Source organism: Macaca fascicularis, chromosome 4, assembly GCF_037993035.2.
Source record: "Macaca fascicularis isolate 582-1 chromosome 4, T2T-MFA8v1.1".
NCBI classification, from domain to species: domain Eukaryota; kingdom Metazoa; phylum Chordata; class Mammalia; order Primates; family Cercopithecidae; genus Macaca; species Macaca fascicularis.
The window spans coordinates 132,649,180-132,670,118 of NC_088378.1; the positions used below are offsets into that span (position 1 = coordinate 132,649,180).

The 20,939-nt window shown below is 37.9% G+C and overlaps 1 protein-coding gene across 1 annotated transcript in view; it reads right to left on the bottom strand.

Annotated features, from left to right (window-relative positions):
- Positions 1–20,939, bottom strand: part of DNAH8 (dynein axonemal heavy chain 8) — a 314,891-nt gene that overhangs the window by 63,441 nt on the left and 230,511 nt on the right. The window contains exons 80-81 of the mRNA XM_065544087.2: positions 17,307–17,425; positions 15,353–15,555 (exon numbers count right to left, since the gene is read on the bottom strand). Of these exons, the coding sequence (XP_065400159.1) occupies positions 15,353–15,555; positions 17,307–17,425 (322 nt within the window). The remainder of the gene's footprint in view (positions 1–15,352; positions 15,556–17,306; positions 17,426–20,939) is intronic.

The following is a 20,939-nucleotide window of genomic DNA, read 5'->3' on the forward strand; positions in this document are numbered from 1 at the left end:
ATGAAGTCCAATTTATCAATATTTCCTTTTATTGCTTAAGTTTTTGGTTTCATATCTAGAAAAGCATTGCCTAATCCACGGCCACAAAGATTTACTCCTTTTTTATTTTTACTAAGTGTGTTATGGTTTTAGTGTTTACAGTTAAATCCCTGATTCATTTTGAGTTAATTTTTGTGTATGTTATGATGTAAAAACCAAACTTCATTCCTTTGCAAATGCTTATCAGTTCTTCCAGCACCGTTTGTTAAGAAGATTGTCTTTTCCCACATTGCATGGTCTTAGAACCCTTGTTGAAAACCAACCGACCATAATACGTGAGGGCTGGGTTTATTTCGGGACTCTCAATTCTGCATTGAGATATATATTCTTTACAATGATATATATCTTTATGCATATATCACACTCTTTTAATTACTGTAGCTTTGTAGTAAGTCTTGATTTTGGGAAGCGTAAGTCCTATAGCTTTGTTCTTCCTTTTCAAGATTGTTTTAGCTGCCTTGGGTCTCATGAATTTTTACATAAAATTTTAGAATCAGTTTGTCAATTTCTATTTTTAAAAAAGGCTGTTGGGATTTTGATAGGGATTGAGTTAAATCTCTTGATCTCTTAGATGAGTACTGCCATCTTACTGAAGTCTACTGATCCATGAACAAACTGGATGTCTTTCCATTTATTTAGGTATTTAATTTTTTAACTTTTTTTTTAGTTTTCAATGTACAAATCTTCTACTTCTTTTATTGAATTTATTCCTAAGTATTTTATTTTTAATGATATTGTAAACGAATTGTAATGTGTTTATGATTTCGTTTTTGAATTGTTCTTGCTAGTGCATGGAAATACAATAGCTTTTAAATATTGATCTTGTATCCTACAATCTTGCTGAACTCATCTATTAGCTCTAATTGTTTTTTGGTAAACAACTTATCATTTTTTATGTACAAATTCATGTCACAATCATAGAGGCCGTTTTACTTCTTCCTTTCCAATGTAGATGGCTTTTTGTTTTTTGCCTGGTCTGACTGCCCTATTTAGAACCTCCAGTACAATGCTGAATAGAAGTTGTAAGAGTAGACATCCTTGTCTTTCTCCTGATCTTTGGGAGAAGACATTCAGTCTTTTATCATTAAGTGTGATATTAACTGTGAGTTTTTTGTAGGTGCCTTTTATCAGGTTGAGAAAATTTCCTCTTATTCCTAGTTGGCTAAGCATATTTATCAATGTTTTCAATGCTTTTTTGCATCTGCATTGGACTAAATGTTTATGCTCCCCTAAAATTCATATGTTGAAACCTAAACCCCAAGGTGATGGTACTAGGAAGTGACAAGACATTAAGAGCGGGATTAGTGACCTTATAAAAGATGCCCAAGAGAGACCTCTTGTTCCACCATGTGAAGACACAATGAGAAGTCATCTACAAAATAGGAAACAGGCCCTGATTTTATCAGCTACCGAATCTGCCAGGGTCTTGATCTTGGACTCTCAGCCTCCAGAACTATGAGAAATACATTTCTGCTGCTTATAAGCTACCCAGTCCATGGTATTTTGTTGCAGCAGCTCAGGTAGATTAAGACAGCATCTGTTGAGATGATCATGTGGTTGTTGTCTATTATTCTATTAATATGGTATATTATATTGATTGATATTCATATGTTTAACCAATCTCATACTCCTGAGAGTAATTCACTTGGTCATAGTGTATAATGTTTTTATATGGTGCTGCATTTGGTTTGATAATATTTTAGTTGAGAATTTTTGTGTGTGTGTGTGTGATGTCTTTGTTTGTATTTGGTATCATGGTAATACTGGTATCAGAATGGGTTGAAAAGCGTTCTCTCCTCTTTTATTTTTTAGGAAAGCTTGAGAAAAACTAGTGCTATTCTTTAAAAATTTGCTAGAATTCACCAATGAAGCCATCTGGGACTGAGATTCCTTTTGTGGGATTTTTTTTTTTTTTTTTAATTAATGAATCAATCTCCATACTTCTTATCTCTATTCAGATTTTCTACTTCTTCTTGAGTCAGTTTCAGTAGTTATCTCTAATAATTTTTCCATTTCATCTATGTTATCTAATTTGTTGGCATAATTGTTCACAGTATTCCCTTAGGAGTTTTTAAATTTTGGTGAGGTCAATAGTTACATCCCTTTTTCATTGCTGATTTTAATCATCTTCACTTTATCTTCTTTATTCTTGGTTAGTTTAGCTAAACATTTGTCAATTTTATTGATCTTTCAAAAAAGATACTTTTAGCTTCTTGATTCTTTGTTGTTTTTCTATTTTCTGGCTTTTTTTTGCTCACATATTTATTATTTCTTTTCTTTTGACTGCTTTGAGTTTAGTTTGCTCTTCTTTTCTAAGTTTCTTAATGTGGAAGGTTGTTACTGATTTGTAATCTTTCTTCATTTAATATAAGGTAATAAATATTTTATATCTTTTCTGAATGGCCTGGGGAAAAAAAAAGATTGATTGGCATTGAAAAAGTGAGAAACATTCCCACTCAAGGAAGGAAAGGGGCCAATGAGACAAGAAACAGCATAGGCTGAGTTTTTAGAGGTGGGGGCAAGGACTGCCAAGACATCATAAGGGGAACTCTCAAGAGAAGCATGTATGCAGGAAACATTGGAGGAAGTGTGGCTGCAAGTGATACAGTATAATTACACTTTGGTGGTTTATGTTTTGTTTTAATTGTTTGAATTTGAAAGACTTTAGTAAAATTTTGACTGCCTTTATATTCCTTTCCAAAATTAGGCTTGTGTCTCTTCCACCTTTTTTTTTTTTTGGACTTACTTCTAACTAAATAATATATGTTCACATTAGAAGGTTTGAAAAATACAGGAGCACGTAAAGAAGGAAATAAAAATCACCAATATTCCTCTCTAGAGATCTTTATTCTAATCCTTTTAATATGCATAATCCACAATCCCTTACCTTCATTTAAAAATTCAGAAAGCTCTGAAAACGGTAAATCATTTTGGAGGCAAAAGCTCTCCTGAACAGATGTGAGGCTATTTATAGTCTTTATTTATCCCTATCTTCCTGAATATTTATATCTCAGCTGCAGTGTATTATATAATATATGGAATATTACCTTCTAAAAACCAGAACATTCTGATTTCTGAAGCGTATCTGGCCCCAAGGGTTTGTAGACCTACCTATATTAAAATTTATATATGTATATATGTATTATACATTATTTTATTTTATTTTATTTTTTGAGATAGAATCTTGCTCTGTCGCCCAGGCTGGAGTGCAGTGGCACAATCTCGGCTCACTGCAACCTCCACCTCCCGGGTTCAAGAGATTCTCGGCCGGGCGTGGTGGCTCAAGCCTGTAATCCCAGCACTTTGGGAGGCCGAGACGGGCGGATCATGAGGTCAGGAGATCGAGACCATCCTGGCTAACACGGTGAAACCCCGTCTCCACTAAAAAATACAAAAAACTAGCCGGGCGAGGTGGCGAGCGCTTGTAGTCCCAGCTACTCAGGAGGCTGAGGCAGGAGAACGGCGTAAACCCTGGATGCGGAGCTTGCAGTGAGCTGAGATCCGGCCACTGCACTCCAGCCAGGACGACAGAGCGAGACTCTGTCTCAAAAAAAAAAAGAGATTCTCATGCCTCACCCTCCTGAGTAGCTAGGATTACAGGAATGTGCCACCATGCCAGACTAATTTTTTGCATTTTTAGTAGACACAGGATTTTGCTATGCTTGGCCAGGCTGATCTCAAACTCCCGGCCTCAAATGATCCTTTGCCTCAGCCCCTTAAAGTAACGGGATTACAGGTGTGAGCCACCATGCCCGGCCTATAGATTATTTTATATCTCTACATTCCAATGGTATGTTGTGAACATTTTACTGTCATCAAATATTATTGAAAAACAGCTTTTAATGGCAGCACAGAGTTCCATCATGTCAAATCTATTCTTGTTCATTCAATCAATAACTTTTTATATACTTAAGACATTTTTGATTTTTCAGTATTATAAATTGCACTAGATGAAACACCCTTGTATATAAATCTGGATGTATATCTCTCAATATGTTCTTAGGAGGGATTCATACATGGAGAAGAGTTTGGATACAGCATTCAAACCGTTTTTAAAAATTCACCACAAACGAAAAAGGACTCCCAGTGTCTCCCACTGAAATGGAATGCTATAGTCCCCTGCCCACACACCTATCCTTGTTTTTTTGTGCTTTTATTTTATTTATGGTGCTTTCGACATACAGATTTTTTTTTATTTCAACAGGTTTTGGGGGGAACAGGTTGTGTTTGGTTGCATGAATAAGTTTTTTAGTGGTGATTTCTGAGATTTTGGTGCACCCATCACCTGAGCAGTGTACCCTCTACCTACTACGTAGTCCTTCATCCCTCACACCCTCACATCTTTTCTCCCCAGTCCCCAAAGTCCATTGTATCATTCTTATGGCTTTGCGTCCTCATAGTTTAGTTCCCACTTATAAGTGAGAACATACGTTTGGTTTTCCTTTCCTGAGTTACTTCACTTAGAACAATGGTCTCCAATTCCATCCAGGTTGTTGCAAATGCCATTATTTCACTCCTTTTTACAACATACAGATGTTTCAAAATTCATCCAGTCACATTATCTATCTTGTCCCTCTGGTTTTAGACTCAGGTATTATGATTAAGAAAATCTTGGCCACTCAACTAATTGAATATATACTATAACTAATTGAATATATTCTTCTTCTTCTTTTATAGTTTAATTTAAAGCACTTAATGCCTTAGTCAACCTAAAATTTATTTTAGAGTTTAATGTGAGGTAACACTTTTGTGTTTTCCAAAGTTAACCTGTTATCTCAACACTGTTTACTGTCTAACCCATTTTTCCTCCACTGATTGGAAATACAAATCTTATCACATATTAAGCTATTGTACATACAAGAGTCTAATTTTGGCCCTTTCATTTTGCTCCATATTTATCAATGTTTGCAATGCAAATGACTAAATTATTGCCATTCGATAACGTTTTAAAAATCTGGTGGTGCTGGTTCCCCATTATTCTTATTTTTTTCCATTTCAAGCTTTCTTAGCTATTCTTGTCCATTTACAATTCTAGAAGATCTAATATCCCTCTACTATCCAACTAGAAAAACAATGATGCTTGAGTTTCAATTAGACTTGGCTTCAATTTATAGATTAATTTAGGGAATACTGACATCTTTACAATATTGAATCTCTATACTGGGAATATGGCTCACCTCTCCATTTATTCTAACTACTTTTATGTCTCTAAGAAGGTTTTATAGTTTTCTTTAAATGAGTATTTTAAAAATTATTTCTCAGTTTTATTTTTATTGCTATAATTAAGAGGAGTTTTATATCTTATTTTATAAGAAAGCATCATTTTTTAATATATTTATCTTGTAAACAGTCACCTCACTGAACTATTAGACTATTAAGTCTAATAGTTTTTCCGTTGATTCATTTGTGTTTTTGTTAGACAATTATATTGTCTAAGAACAATGTTGATTTTGTCCCTCCTTTCCAGTAGTTACATCTTTTATTTATGATTCTTTCAATACATTAGCCATATCTTCTACAACACAATGCTAAATAACAGTGGCAATAGCATCACAATGCTAAATAACAGTGGCAATGTAGCATCAATACATCTGTATTTGACTTTAATGGATATGTCTCTAGTTGTTCACCAATAAGTATCATGACATTTGGGGTTCACAATCATTATCATAGAAATAAAATATCCTTCTGTTCCCACTTTCCAAAAGTCAAATATAAGTGTTGAATTTTTATAAAATGGCTTTTATAGCACCTATCAAGATAACAGTATGATAGCTTAAGGAAAAGTTTTTCTCTTATTGCTGTGATGAGATTTCCTAATCCTGCATCTTTCTGATATTTGCCCATGTGTTCCAGCTTGGTGAAGGCACGTTATTATTTGCAAGTTATTTTTTGATGTTCTACTGAATTCTTCCTTTTCAAAGTCATATTCTGTTTTTCATTGACAGAAAATGATTGTACATATTTATGGGTAATGTATACATTACACATGTATACATTGGGTAATGATCAAATCAGGTAATTAAGATATCCATCACAACAAATAATTTTCATTTCCCTGTGTTAAGAGCATTCAATATTCTCTCTTCTAGCTATTTTGGACTATATATTATTTTTTTCACAATAAATTATTGTTAACTATTCACTTTACTGTGCAATAGAACACTAGAAATCATTCTTCCTCCCTGTTACCCTCCCTCAGTTTCTGGTAGCCACTATTCTACTCCAATTTTAAGAGATCAAATTTATCAGATTCTCAAGAGTGAGATCATGTGGTACTTGTCATAGAATGTGAGATCATTCTATGCTCAGCTTATTTCATTTAGCATAATGCCCTCCATATTCATCCATGTTGTCACAAACGACGGAATGCCATTCTTTTTTATGACTGAATAGTATTCCATTGTGTATATGTACTGCATGTTTTAATCCATTCATTTGGTGATAGGTACTTAGGTTGATTCTGTATCTTGGCTATTATGAATAGTGCTACAGTAAACATGGGAGTACAGATAGATACCTCTTCAACATACTGATTTCACTTCCTTTGTTTTTTTTATTTTATATTTAAAACAAAAAAAATCCTTTCAAAGTTTTCTTAATGATTTCACCTCTTTTGGATATATACTTAGCAGTAGTACTGCTGAATCATAGGGTAGTTCTATTTTTAGTTTTTTGAGGAACCTGCATACTATTCTCCAAAGTACTAACTTACATTTCTACCAATACTGTATGAGGGTTCTTCTTTCTCCACATCATTGCCAGCATGTGTTACTGTTCTTTTCATACAAGCCATTTAAATTGGGGTGAGATGATAACTCATTGTAGTTTTGATTAGTATTTCTCTGATGACCAATTATGTTGAACCCCTTTTCATATATCTTTGCCATTTGTATGTCTTATTTTGAGAAATGTCTGTTTGGATCTCTTGTTCACTTTAATAAATAGATTATTTGTTTTTTTGCTATTGAGTTGTTTGCGTTACTTATACATTCTGCATATTAACACCTTGTCAGATGCATAGTTTGCAAATATTTTCTCCTATCCTTTAGGTTATGTCTTTACTATGTTGATTGTTTCCTTTGCCGTGCAAAAGCTTTGTAGCTTCAGGTAATCCCAATTGTCTATTTTTGCTTTGGTTGCTTGCTTTTGAGGTCTTACACAAAAAAATATTTTCCCAGATCAATGTTCTGGAGCATTTCCTCCAGTGTTTTCTTATAGTAGTTTCACAATTTCAGGTCTTACATTTCAGTCTTTAATCCATTTTGATTTGATTTTTGTGTATGGTGAGAAATAGGGGTCTAGTTTCATTATTCTGCATATAATTACCCAGTTTTCCCAACACCATTATTGAAAAAATTGATCTTTCCTCATTACATGTTCTTGGCAACTTTGTTGAAGATAAGTTGATTGTAAATGAAGATAAGTTGGTTTACCTCTGGTTTCTCTATTCTGCTCCATTGGCCTATGTGTCTGGTTTTATACCACTACCATCCTGTTTTGGTTACTATTGCTTTGTAGTACATTTTGAAGCCAGGTAGTTTGGTGCCTTAAACTTTTTTCTTTTTTTTTTTTAATGCTCAAGACTGCTTTAGCTATTTGGGATTTTGTGTGGTTTCATATAAATTTTAGAATTTTTTTTCTATCCATAAAAAATGACATTGGTATTCTGATAGAGATTGCATGTGAATCTGTAGATTGCTTTGGGTAGTATGGATATTTTAACAATATTAACGCTTTCAAGTAATTAACACAGGATATCTTTCCATTTATCTGTGTCCTTTTCAACTTCTTCCATCAATGTTTAATAATTTTCATTGTAGATATTTTTCACCTCCTTAGTTAAATTTACTCCTAGGTATTTTATTTTTTGTAGCTATTTTAAATGGGATTGCTTTTTAAATTTCTTTTTCAGATAGTTCACTGTTGGCATATGGAAACTCTAATTTGTGTAGGTTGACTTTGTATCCTACAACTTTACTAAATTTGTTTTTTGGTCCTAATAGTTCTTTCGTGGCATTTGTAGGGTTTTCTACATATGTCATCTACAAATAGGGACAATTTGACTTCCTCTTTTCAAACTTGGATGCCTTTTATTTCTTTATCTTGCCTGATTGCTCTAGCTAGACTTTCCTGTATATGTTGAACAGAAGTGGTGAAAGTGGGCATCATTGTTGTGCTCCTAATTTTAGAGGAAAATCTTTCAACTCTTCCCAGTTCAGAATGACGTTAGCTATGGATTTGTCATACATGACCTTTATTGTGTTGAGGTACATTCCTTCACATCTAATTAGTTTAGGGTTTTTATTACAAAGGAATGTTGAATTTTATCCAATTCTTTTTCTGTGTCTATTGGGATGATGACATGGTTTTTGTCCTTCATTCTATTACTGTGATGTATCACACTTACTGATTTATACATCTTGAAACATCCATGCATCCCGTTTAATCAATGTGAATGATCTTTCTGAGGCACTGTTTGATTTGGTTTGCTAGTATTTTGTTGAGGATTTTACATCTATGTTCATCAGGGATATTGGCCTGTAGTTTTCTTTCTTTGTTGTGTCTTTGTGTTTTGACATTAGAGTAATGCTAGTCTCATAGAATGAGTTTGAAAAAATTCCTAGCCGCTTCAATTGTCTGGAATAATTTGAGAAGAATAGGTATTATTTCTTCGTTAAATGTTTGATAGATTTCCATAGTGAAGCCATCAGTTCCTGGGCTTTTTTTTTTTTTTTTTTTTTTTTTTAAGGGAGACTTAATTACTGATTCAATCTCATTACTCATTATTGGCTGTTCAGGTTTTCTAATTCTTCATGATTCAATCTTGGTAGGTTATATTTGTCTACAAATTTACCCATTTCTTCTAAGTTTTCCAATTTGTTGGCATATAATTTTTCATAACAATCTTTAATGATCTTTTGTATTTCTGTGGTATCAGTTATGATGTCTTCTTTTTCACCTCTGTTTTTTTTTTTTTTTTTTTTTTCCAGTCATATCTCTTTTTCTCTTAGTCTGGCCAAAGGTATTGATTTTATCATTTCAAAAATAACATCGCTTCATTTTGTTGATCATTTGTACTTTTAAAAATTCCTATTGCATTTATTTTCTACTCTGATCTTTATTATTTCTTTTCTTCAAATTTTGAGTTGAATTTGTTCTTGTCTTTCTAATTCTTTGAGATGCAACATTAGGTTGTTTATTTGTGATTTTTTTTTTTTTTTTTTTTTTGGTATAGGCATTTATTGTTCTAAACTTCTCTCTTAGAAGTGCTTTTGTTGTATTCCATAGATTTTGGTGTGTTGTATTTCCATTTTCATTTGCCTCAAAAAATTGTTAAATTTTCTTTCAAATTTCTTCTTTGACTCATTGGTTATTCAGGAACATATTGTTTAATTCCCATGTATTTGTACAGTTTCCAAAGTTCCTACTGTTACTGATTTCTCGTTTCATTCCATTGTGGTCAAGAAAGATACTTGGTAGTTTTCCAATTTTTTAAAATTTGTTAAGACTTGTTTTGTGGCTTCATATATGATCTATCCTGGAGAATGTTCCATGTGCTGTTTAAAAAAATGTATATTTTGCAGCTATTGGATGGAATGTTCTGTAAATGTCTGTTAGGTCCATTTGATTTAGAGTATAGTTTAACTCTAACATTTCTTTATTGATTTTCTATCTGGGTGATTTGTCCATTGCTGAAAATGGGATGTTGAAGTCCCCTACTATTATTGTATTGCAGTCTATCTCTCCCTTTAGGGCTATTAATATTTTTTATTAATTATATGTTCTATTATAATTAATATGTATTAGTATTTATGTATCTTTATATACTCAGGAGCTCTGATGTTGGGTGCGTGTGTGTGTGTGCGTGCGTGCATGCATGTGCACTCTTGTATTTACCCTTAATCACTCTATAATGGCCTTCTTCGTTTTACAGTATTTGGCTTATAGTCTATTTTATCTGATATAAGCATAGTTACTCCTGTTCTTTTTATGGTGCCCATTTACATAGAATATCTTTTTCCATCCTTCATTTTCAGTCTGTGTGTATCCTTACAGGTAAAATGAGTCTCTTGTAGGCAGCATGCAGCTGAGTCTTTTTAAAAAAATCCATTAAGCCACTCTGTGTCTCTTAATCATAGATTTCACTCCATTTACATTCAAAGTAATTATTGGTAGGTAAGGACTACTGCCATTTTGTTACTTGTTCTCTAGTCAATTTGTAGATCCTTTCTTCTTCCATTCTTCCTCTCTTGTAGTCTTCCCTTGGTTGGGGTTACGTGATTTTCTCTAGTAGTATGTTTTGATTCCTTACTTTTTAGTTTTAGCGTATCTAATATAGGTTTTTGCTTTGTTGTTACCATGAGGCTTACCAGAAAATCTGATATTTATAACAAGTTTTTTTGTTGCTGTTGTTTTGTTTTGTTTTGTTTTTAGGGACAATATGCCTGAACTGTGTGAGAAAGTTGGTCAGGGACACAAGCCCAGAAGCCTGTCCCAGTGGCCCAGATGAGTTTGTTTTCCAGCAGGTCTCTGCACAGATGGGATAGTTTCCAACTGCAGCAGGAGGGGCTAGAGCTGAGACTAGACCCCTTCAGGACTTGATGTGGGGCAGCAGCTGGCAAGCCCACCTAATTGGTTCAGATGGGAGTGTGTCTCCCAGCAGGTCTCTGCACAAATTAGTTTCCTGACTACACAGGAGGGACTGGAGCTGAGACTGGGCCCTTTTGGGATATGCTGGAGGATGATGACTGAAGAGTTCATCTCATTGGCTCAGAAGGGCATGTATCTCCCAGTAGATCCCTGTACAGGTAGGATAGTTCCCTGACTGCAGCAGGAGGGGCCAGAGTTGACAGTGGGCACCCTTCGTATCTGCTGGGGTACAGAGGTTGATGAGCCCTTCTTGGAGGCTCAGACTCCCAGGCTGCTAGATATGAGCAAGCCTCCTTCTGGGCTCTTGCACTGTTAGCTCTGAGTTGGGACCTCAGCTGAGGGTGGCTGGAGACAAGCCACAGGGTAACTTTCAAGTTCACTGCCAAGATCGATGTTGGCAGGCAGACAAGCCTCTCCACCGAGACACTAGTGTGCCTGATTCCACCTACAACCCTTGGCAGTTGGTTTTAGTTGCAGGCTCAAGGCCAAAAAGGGCTGTAGCCAAACTCCTTGGGGAGCAGGGCCATTTCTAGGCTTGAACCTGGAAGCACAATTGGCAGATCTGCCATTTGGGTGTCAGTTTGTACTCTCAAAACAACCCTCCTAGGTCTTAGATTTTAATAGGGTTTCACAACCTTCTACCTATATCCTGAGGCTCCTGCAGAGAGTTCATCTGTAGATGGATACAGAATTCCTGATGTGGTGTTGGGATATGAGGGAGGGATATGTAGAGGGATATGAGACATCTTGCTGATGTCACTATAAATTCAACTTGCTTGTGATTTAGTTAAGATCCTTACAGTTATTTATTTATTTATTTATTTATTTATTTATTTATTTATTTTTGAGACAGAGTCTTGCTCTGTCACCCAGGCTGGAGCGCAATGGCGCAATCTCAGCTCACTGCAACCCAACCTCCGCCTCCTGGGTTCAAGCTATTCTCATGTCTCAGCCTCCTGAGTAACTGGGATTACAAGTGCCTGCCACCATGCCCAGCTAATTTTTGTATTTTTAGTAGAGAAGGGGTTTCATCATGTTGGTCAGGCTGGCCTCGAACTCCTGACTTCAGGTGATCCACCTGCCTCGGCCTCCCAAAGTGCTGGGATTACAGGCATGAGCCACCACGCCTGGCTGGTTTTCTTTCGTTTATGCAGTTACTATCCGGGTCAGTTTACTATTTCAGAATAACGTTAATAAAGAGGAAAATGGGCCAGATGAAGTGGTTCATGCCTGTAATCCAAGCACTTCAGGAGGCCAAGGAGGTAGGATCACTTGAGCTCAGGAGTTCAAGACCATCCTGGGCAACATAATGAGAACTCACCTCTACAAAAAAACAACCAAAAAAATGTAGCTAGGAGTAGTGGTGTGTGCCTGTAGTCCCACCTACTTGGAAGGCTGAGGTAGGAGGATCACTTGAGCCTGGGAGGTTAAGGCTGTAGTGAGCCATGATTGCACCACTGCACTCCAGCCTGGGTGACAGAGCAAGACTCTGTCTCAAAAATAAATAAATAAAACAAAAGGAAAATATATTCTCTTTTTCCATCTTTTGGAACAGAATATAGCATGTGAGAGTCCTTGAAAGTTTTAAAGGACTTATCAGAAAATTATCCAAGCCTAGAGTCTTTGCTGATGTAATAATTTTAAAACTTCTACCTTTTCTCACCTTGATTATTGGTTTATTCAGGGTTTTCTACCTTTTCTGAGGAATTTTCTAAACTCATATGTTTCTATAAATTTGCCAATTTTGATGAGCTGCTGTAATTTATTACTATAATTATAAGCCATTCTCCTATTATTTAAAATGTTAAAATATTTCATCTGTACATATTATTATTTCAGTTTTTATATTATTATTCTACTTCTACTTTTGTGTACCTGTGGGGGTTTTATGTATTTGTTCTCTTTTGTTCGTTTTCAGGTGTTCTTTTTAAGCCCATCCTTCCTCTGAGACCTCCCTCCTCCCCTATTCAGGCTCCCAGAAGGGCTCTCATGCTAAATCCATCTGCTTTCTCCACTTCGCCCACATACCCAGTACTCTGTGCAGAGTTCCTCTGCTCCAGATTTCTCACTACAGATCTTGACCAGTACAAGACAATATCTATAACCCAAAGTTTCCCTTCTCCTCTTTTTCTACAAAAACTTTTTGATTCTGTCCCATCCTTATGTTAATTTCAGGTAGCTGGTTAATTCCTTCAATGAAAACAATGAGAAGGAATGAAAAAGAAAGACCAATGAGATCACTGAAGTGGGGTTCCTGACATAAGTTCTGAACCAGATCTGCCATGGACCAGGTCTGGGGCCTTATCTCCAGACCATAGTTTCCCCCATCTGTTAAAAAAAAAAAAAAGTAATTGGATTTCAAGATTTCCAGTCACATTCACCTTAAGCATCCTATGATTATTATCCAGATTTTCAAATAAAATATTAATAGCTGAGACTACACTAACATGTTGCTCTGTCTGTGTAACAGTTCCATTTTAACAGTTAGCTTTGGGACTTTCAACCCAAAGCAGCAAGCAGCACGAGATTTCCTAATACTGCTAAAATGATTTGGCAATAGAATTGTTCATAAAATTCATTTGATCCTTCAGTGTCAAAACCAAATCTGTGTTGTTCCAGTATCCTAATAAAGGAATCAATAGAAGCCTGGATTGTTGTTGGAAAAAGTAAAGTAGGAGTAAGAAATGGAAATCACCAAATTGCCAAGCAAAGCAGTATGATAGAACTAAAGGAGATAGCACAAGTCTGCCCTTCTGTATTCATGGAATGTCAGTTATAATTTCTCCCCAAGGAGACCCTGAATTTCTTGATTATGTTCTTAAATTACAACATTTGAAATGGTAACTCTGGTTGAATATTCCTTCTTCTAGGCATTGTATCTTCTTCTAAGAAATGTCCCCCATTCCAGCTTCATACATAAGGTTTCTACTAGGAACCTATCTCCAGAGCAGCAGTTCATCGATTGGCCCAGAAAGGAGTGCATGACCAAAGCTATGATTGGCCCAGAAAGGAGTGCATGACCAAAGCTAAGACAATGAGTTACTTCCCTGGATATTGGGACTTGGAACCAAGACAATAAGAGGAGTTTCCCTGGGAGTGCTGAAGATTCTGAGCATGTAAGCAGTGAAGCCCACGAGCCACCAGAAGCCACATGTTCTGCCATGTGGAGAAGAATGGTAAGTGGCAAGAGAGAAAAAAGACACCTGTGTAGAGACAGAAGTGAGGCATAGCGGCAGCTGGATAAACACTCATAGAGCAACAGATTTGAGAGAGATTTGCAAACTGTAAGGCTCCTAGAGAGGCATCACTCTCAGATAAACTCAGACAGCTGGTGTGCTGCAGTAAATACTAGAGCAAAACTGCCTACTTTGGAGATAGCTAATGAGACTTAACCATGAGCAGTTGCCAATATAACCTGGGTACTCTTTGCATTGGTATCAGTGTTCAGATAGAAGACCGTGGCCATTTGAACACTGATCCACTGAGAATATAGAACAGTGTGGTGACAACAAATAGAGCGAAGTCAAGATGAGAAAAGAGGACATGAACATGGACCATACTACCATAGCTTGGTTTTATGCACAGGGACAGGTGGCTAGTACATGGACATGACTGAATTGATTTTATATCATGCTTATATAGACTATGTAATAAATTTAATGTAATTTTACTTCACAGGATAGATTTAGTGATTCACAATCAATCACTTAAATACTCAAAAGACATGAGTGGATTAATCCTACAAGTTATATAGATATCTGAACCTAGAAGATTGCAAATGGCAATGTCAACAACATTCAGATTTTCAGAGTATGAATGAAGGAAGGGATAAACAGTCCTTCTTACAGCATGGCACAATCCTGTCAAGATGTGCTCTGCATCCCTGTCCTTTAATCCTACTGATTCAGTCACACTTATAAACGCTTTTGTGTTTATAACTTTTCTGCGCATCTCCTCCCCCCTAGAGTAACTTTCTATCTCCCACCACCCCACCTGGTAAATTTTATCTATTTTTTAACTTCCTACTCAAATATCATCAATGTGATGTTTTCCCCCATATCCCAGGCAATCTGAGTAGCTCCGAATCCTGTGAACGGCCACTTCTATGAAACATTTACTGCAGCTGTCACATCGCCCTCAATTACATGTTTACATGTCTGTCTTTCCCAGCTGTGTTTGTATTAATCTCTGTACCCCCAAATCCAGCACACTGCCTGTACTGAATGGTTATTAAGTGAAAGCATGAAATAATTAATCCCTAATTACTATGCATTACAATAATGGTTATAGTTTTTCAATTTGTGACAAAATAAACTTTGCCGTAATTTTATATAGACGTGGCAATAACATAAACTTTGGCTGTTGTGCGTTCATTCTTTTTAGTCGGCTATCCATGCAATGCAGCCATCTCCTTAGAACTTAAAAACACAACCAATAAAAAAAAAAGTATATGGTAGATGAGTGTGTTCTTCTCTACACAAAGATACCTATATCATACCCTCACTTTAGGGGGTATGAAAGGATGGAAGAGGAATAAGTTTAATATTTTTTGAATTCAGTTTTACATATATTTCTAAGAATCAATTATAAAAGTATGAAAGGCAAAATTCGGGACAAAAATATGGAAGTGTTGCTAAATTTTGTAGATTGTTAATCCTACCCAGTTTCAGTTTCTTGGCCAATGCATCAATTTGATTGGTGGGGTCAGATCCCATGGACAGGAAGCATATCAGAGGTGTCCGGGTATCACTTTCTTCCCAAGTTTTCTCCAGATTTAAGATAACTGGTTCTGTGTACTTCTCCTCTAAAGAATCTGCAATATACTTTCTTGCTTGAAAAACAGTACGGTCTGGGCACCACGACCTAAAAATGAATACAAGTTAAGCGAAATAAACTAAACGTGTTCATTTTTTCTTCTATCTGAGTAAAAACACACATTTAATTAGCAAAAGGGCAACAAGCTAATTCCTACTTTTCCACATCCGTGTAAGAGGAATGGCCAGATTTCCTATCCATGGATGAGCACAAATTTAATCTCACGGTTTTGGTGCCAGCCAGGCATTGGCAAGAAGTAGGGCAGAGCCCATAACAACACAGTGTCCTCTACCAGCTCCAACACATGGTAGGGGCTGACCTGCCACACACTGTGAGGCTCCACATCCTTCAGGGGAGGAACCAATGTGCCAAAGATGCCCAAAGTAAGTTGGTCAGCAAGCATTTGTAGCATACCATTTGTGTAATGCACACCATAGCAAGTTCCACACACACAGACACATTGGATAGTGTCATTTAATACTGATATGGTAAAGCACAGACAAGCCCCACAGACTCTTTTTGTTTTTTTTGTTTTGTTTTGTTTTGTTGCTACTAGATTGTACTATTTGACATAGATCTAATTTTTAAATGATGGATTAAAAAATAGACACATGTGTTCCAATAAAACCAAGTAGCCCTGGCCGGGCGCGGTGGCTCATGTCTGTAATCCCAGCACTTTGGGAGGCTGAGGTGGGCAGATCACAAGGTCAGGAGATTGAGACCATCCTGGCTAACATGGTGAAACCCCGTCTCTACTATAAATACAGAAAATTAGCCGGGCGTGGTGGCGGGCGCCTGTAGTCCCAGCTACTCGGGAGGCTGAGGCAGAAGAATGGCGTGAACCCGGGGGGCAGAGCTTGCAGTGAGCCAAGATTGCGCCACTGCACTCCAGCCTGGGCAACAGAGCAAGACTCTGTCTCAAAGGAAAAAAAAAAAAGGAGCCCTTTCATACTCTGCAGACTATGAGGTCAACATTAGTGTTGTTCTGGCCACTCTTGAAGGGTGACAATGTCTAAGAAACAGCTTTTTCTAAGAAATGCAAACTTAGCTGTAGAACATTAGAAAAGACAAAGATCGCTTCAAAATATCTCTACCTCTCATTTTTCATGTAGGGGTCTCATCTCCCCTGCTTTACTCCTCTGCCTTACCCACCCACCATACAAACACACACACACACGTGCACGCACACACACACTGATTTTTTTCAACGTGGAAGGTCTCTGAGTTACTGGATACTGAGAAAATGTAAAATGTGAAAAGAGAGGGCGATTTTCTTCTTTAACATCAATTTCAAACTTCTGTTTCCATTTTATAGCCAAAAGTAGCATTTATATATTTCGAATTCAGTGCAATATTATTGGTTTTTTTCTCAAATGCAATTTAACTTTAGCTTATCAACTAATTGTCTTGTAACTTTGTGAGGTCTGCTTTTTTAAAGAAATAAATTCAACAATAACTGATTTACACTCAATGGTAAATCATGAACAAAGTGAATAATAAAAGCATATTTTTCACCCTTTTTGCTAAAAGCACTATCATTAATATGTTGTCAAAATACATCATTCCCTGCCACCATTACCATTTTATTTTGCTTGTCAAGGAACTGAAGAACTGCTATCCCAAGCCATAATTTGGAAGTACATACACTTCTTACAATATTAGGCTGGCATAGAAGTAATTGCGGTTTTTCCCGTTACTTTCAATGACAGAGATACAGTGAAGTAAACTCACTGAGATAAAATCTGTAATTTAGCAATATTATGAGTGATGCTTCTAGGTCTGATAATGCCTGTTCTCACCTGATAAGTAAAAGTTTATGGCAGGTATCTAGTGAATCGTTATAACCATCAGGGATAATTTCCTCCTCTGGAGCGTCTTTATCAAACCAGCTTTTCCACCCCTTCTCATTACGAGATATCTAAAAGAAGCAAGCCAATTAGCAAGTCACAGAACTGTATGTAATCGGAATATATTAGAAAGGATTCTGAATCTCCTGAGCGGGTCATTCTTTACAGGCAGATAATTTTTCAAGCGTAACAGCACAGTTTAAACCTTTCTTCAGGATCAATGACTTGAATAACGTGGATATTACTATTCCCTTCCAGTTCTTCCATTATTTTTCTACATTATGCGCTACAATTAGGACCATTTGTTAACTGCACCAAATGACTGGGCCAGAAGAAACACACATCAAGGTTTCTCAAGCTTGGTTTTATTGTCATTTGGATCTGAATTTTTTTGTGTGGGAGGCTGTCCTGGGCATTGTAGAATGTTTAGCAGCATCCCTATCCACTGGTGATGCCAGTAGCACCCTCCACCCGGGTCCTAACAATCAAAAATGTCTCCAGACATGGCCAGATGCCCCTGGGGGTGGGTAGATTACCCTCAGTTGAGAACCACTAACAGGGCATTCTGATAACCGGACCTCTAAATGTTGATTTCTACTTAAAAATAATAATAGATGACAACATCAAAACTTTTATTTTCCTAGTGATCCCCCACCTTGAGACCTAAAGCCTGATAACGAAAGGAGTCTCTCCAACAGCTGGTCTTAAAGTTCAGAAGCATGAAAAGGACTTCAGGTGTTCAGAGGCATTAAAAGGTGCCCACTGCAGCCCAAGTACCGTCAAGACTAAGTACGAAAACCACAGATTATTGAGCCTATCCCTGCTCTTTAGCAACAATCAGGCTGGGTTACGTAAGTGTGCTTTTAAAAAAAGCCATGGTACAAGGTGGCTCACACCTATAAGCACTTTGGGAGGCCGAGGCGGGCGGATGACCTGAGGTCAGGAGTTCGAGACCAGCCTGACCAACATGGAGAAATCCAGTCTCTACTAAAAATAAAAATAAAATAAAAAAACTAGTCGGGTGTGGTGGCACACGCCTGTAATCCCAGCTATTCAGGAGGCTGAGGCAGGAGAATCACTTGAACCCAGGAGGCAGAGGTTGCTGTGAGCCGAGATCGCACCACTGCACTCCAGCTCTGGGCAACAAGAGTGAAATTCCCTCTCAAAAACAAAAAAATAAAAAAATAAAAATAAAAAAGCCACAGTAAGCAATAATAGCAAGTAGCAAAGGCTCGTATAACAGATGCCCTATGCCAGACCTGAGGATTACACCTTTTCCTCTATGACCCCTACTTTTTATTGAGGCATAGACAGGGTAAACAACTGTCCAAAGTCTCATATCTATAGTGTGAACAATTCATCATACAGGATACAGAGTATAAATTAATAACAGAACAGTTACTCTGTAACTCAGTTGCTCCCACTTTGTCCCTGGGGCACTAAAAGATGAAGGGGATTTCTGGCTGGGTCTGGTGGCTCACGCCTGTAATCCCAGCACCTTGGGAGGCAGAGGCGGGCAGATTGCCTGAGCTCAGGAGTTTGCGACCAGCCTGGGCAACACGGTGGAACTCTGACTCTACTAAAATACAAAAAATTAGCCGGGCGTGGCGGCATGCATCTGTAGTCCCAGGTACTCAGGAGGCTGAGGCAGGAGAATTGCTTCAACTTGAGAGCCGGAGGTTGCAGTGAGCCAAGATCATGCCATTGCACTCCAGCCTGGGCAACAGAGTGAGACTCCATCTCAAGAAATAAATAAACAAACAAACAAACAAATAAAGGGGATTTCTGAAATGTTTCACAACTGCCACCTATCTCCTGAAGATTGCATCGGCTCTATCTGGTTGGCCACCCTCAAAGAAGCTGCCTGCATGCCAGGGCCTGGGTGTTGCCAGCCTTACCTTGCACCTGCCCACAATGTCCCTCACAGGTGTCCTCCACAACTGCGGCTGAGGCACAGGAAGAAATCGGATGACTATTCTTTGCCTACTGACCTTCCACCTGCTAATTTTGACTTGACCACAGTAGAGCTTCTAGGGTGAGCTGCAGCCATGATGGGTGATAAGATGACTTCCAGCCTCTGCATGTCCACCTCCATTTCTCATTCCTTTTCCTGGCCCTTGGCCTGGGATGCCAAGGTCAGGGAAGCATCTCTTTGAGATTATGATGTTTCAGTTCGTGACACCCACTCAGCTGGGAGACTGATCTTCTGCTTCCTCCCTTCCTTCCCCCAGGCAGGCCAGACTGATGGCCACCTGACTGCAGGTCTCCACTGAAATTTTGCAACCTTCCTGAGAACTGCCCCTCACTCCACTTCTGGCCCATCCAGTGGTGTAAGAGGAGTGGGAAAGAAATAACTCATGATGGCATGGGAAGAGCATGAGCTTTGCCACTTATTGGCAATGGGGTCTTGGGCAAGTCCCTAACCTCTTTGAATCTCCGTTATTTCATCTATAAATTAGGGTCAATAACTCTGCTTTTCTGTGGCAGGGTTATTGTTGCAAAGTACCTATTCCACTGGAAGTAGTAATAGCTACTATATTCTACCTCATGAGTACTTAACATCTAGTTGGCAGAGGCAAACAATAATAAGTATTCTTGTATCAATGTAAACCATCAGTAGAGGGCGTGGGCTTCGAGTGATTTTTCCAGTGGTTCTTGACCATCTCCCTTACCCAATCGCTGACCAGATTGAGATCACTTTCTTTTCTTTTCTTTTTCTTTTTCTTTTTTTCTGGAGACAGAGTCTCACACTGTCGCCCAGGCTGGAGTGCAATGGCATGATTTCGGTTCACTGCAACTTCTGCCTCCCATGTTCAAGCGATTCTCCTGCCTCAGCCTCCCGAGTAGCTAGGACTACAGGCACCCACCACCACGCCCGGCTAATGTTTTGTATTTTTAGTAGAGTCGGGGTTTCACTCTGTTGGCCACGCTGGTCTCAAACTCCTGACCTCGTGATCCACCTGCCTCAGCCTCCCAAAGTGCAGGGACTACAGGTTTGAGCCACCGCGCCCGGCCCAAGATCACTTTCTTTTTCCAAGCATTTGTTTGGGCTTGGAGGACTCATCTGTGGTTGTACTACAAATCAAAGCTCACTGTCCATCCACAGATGGAACCCAGTGAGTTTATCCAATTGACTCTGACCCAACCAGGCTGAGTAGGTAGAGTCTACACAATGTTTCAGAAATGCCACTAAACAAACAGAGGCAGCTAACACAGTATGTTGGGTGGGGGATTGGTGATTACAGCATGAGGCTCTGCCAACCTGCAGTCTACCTATGGCCCCATCTGTCAGTCACTAGCGGCCACAGAAAAGAGATGATTACTGGCATCTGACACTGGGAAAGTGCAGGCTCCCTCAGTGACAGGCAGTTGTAGCCAACAGATCCCAGTAAAAAACAGCTATCTTTATTCTGAGTTGCACGATTGTTTTCCAGTGACAATTGACTCAACAATTAATCCACAGTAATCAATGTACATTTTCAAATAAGAAAAAAACAACAGGCAAATCGGCACCTATTTCTCCATTTTCACCATTATATTTCACCACTAAAATAATTAATTTTTTAGAGGGACCTCAACCGCTTA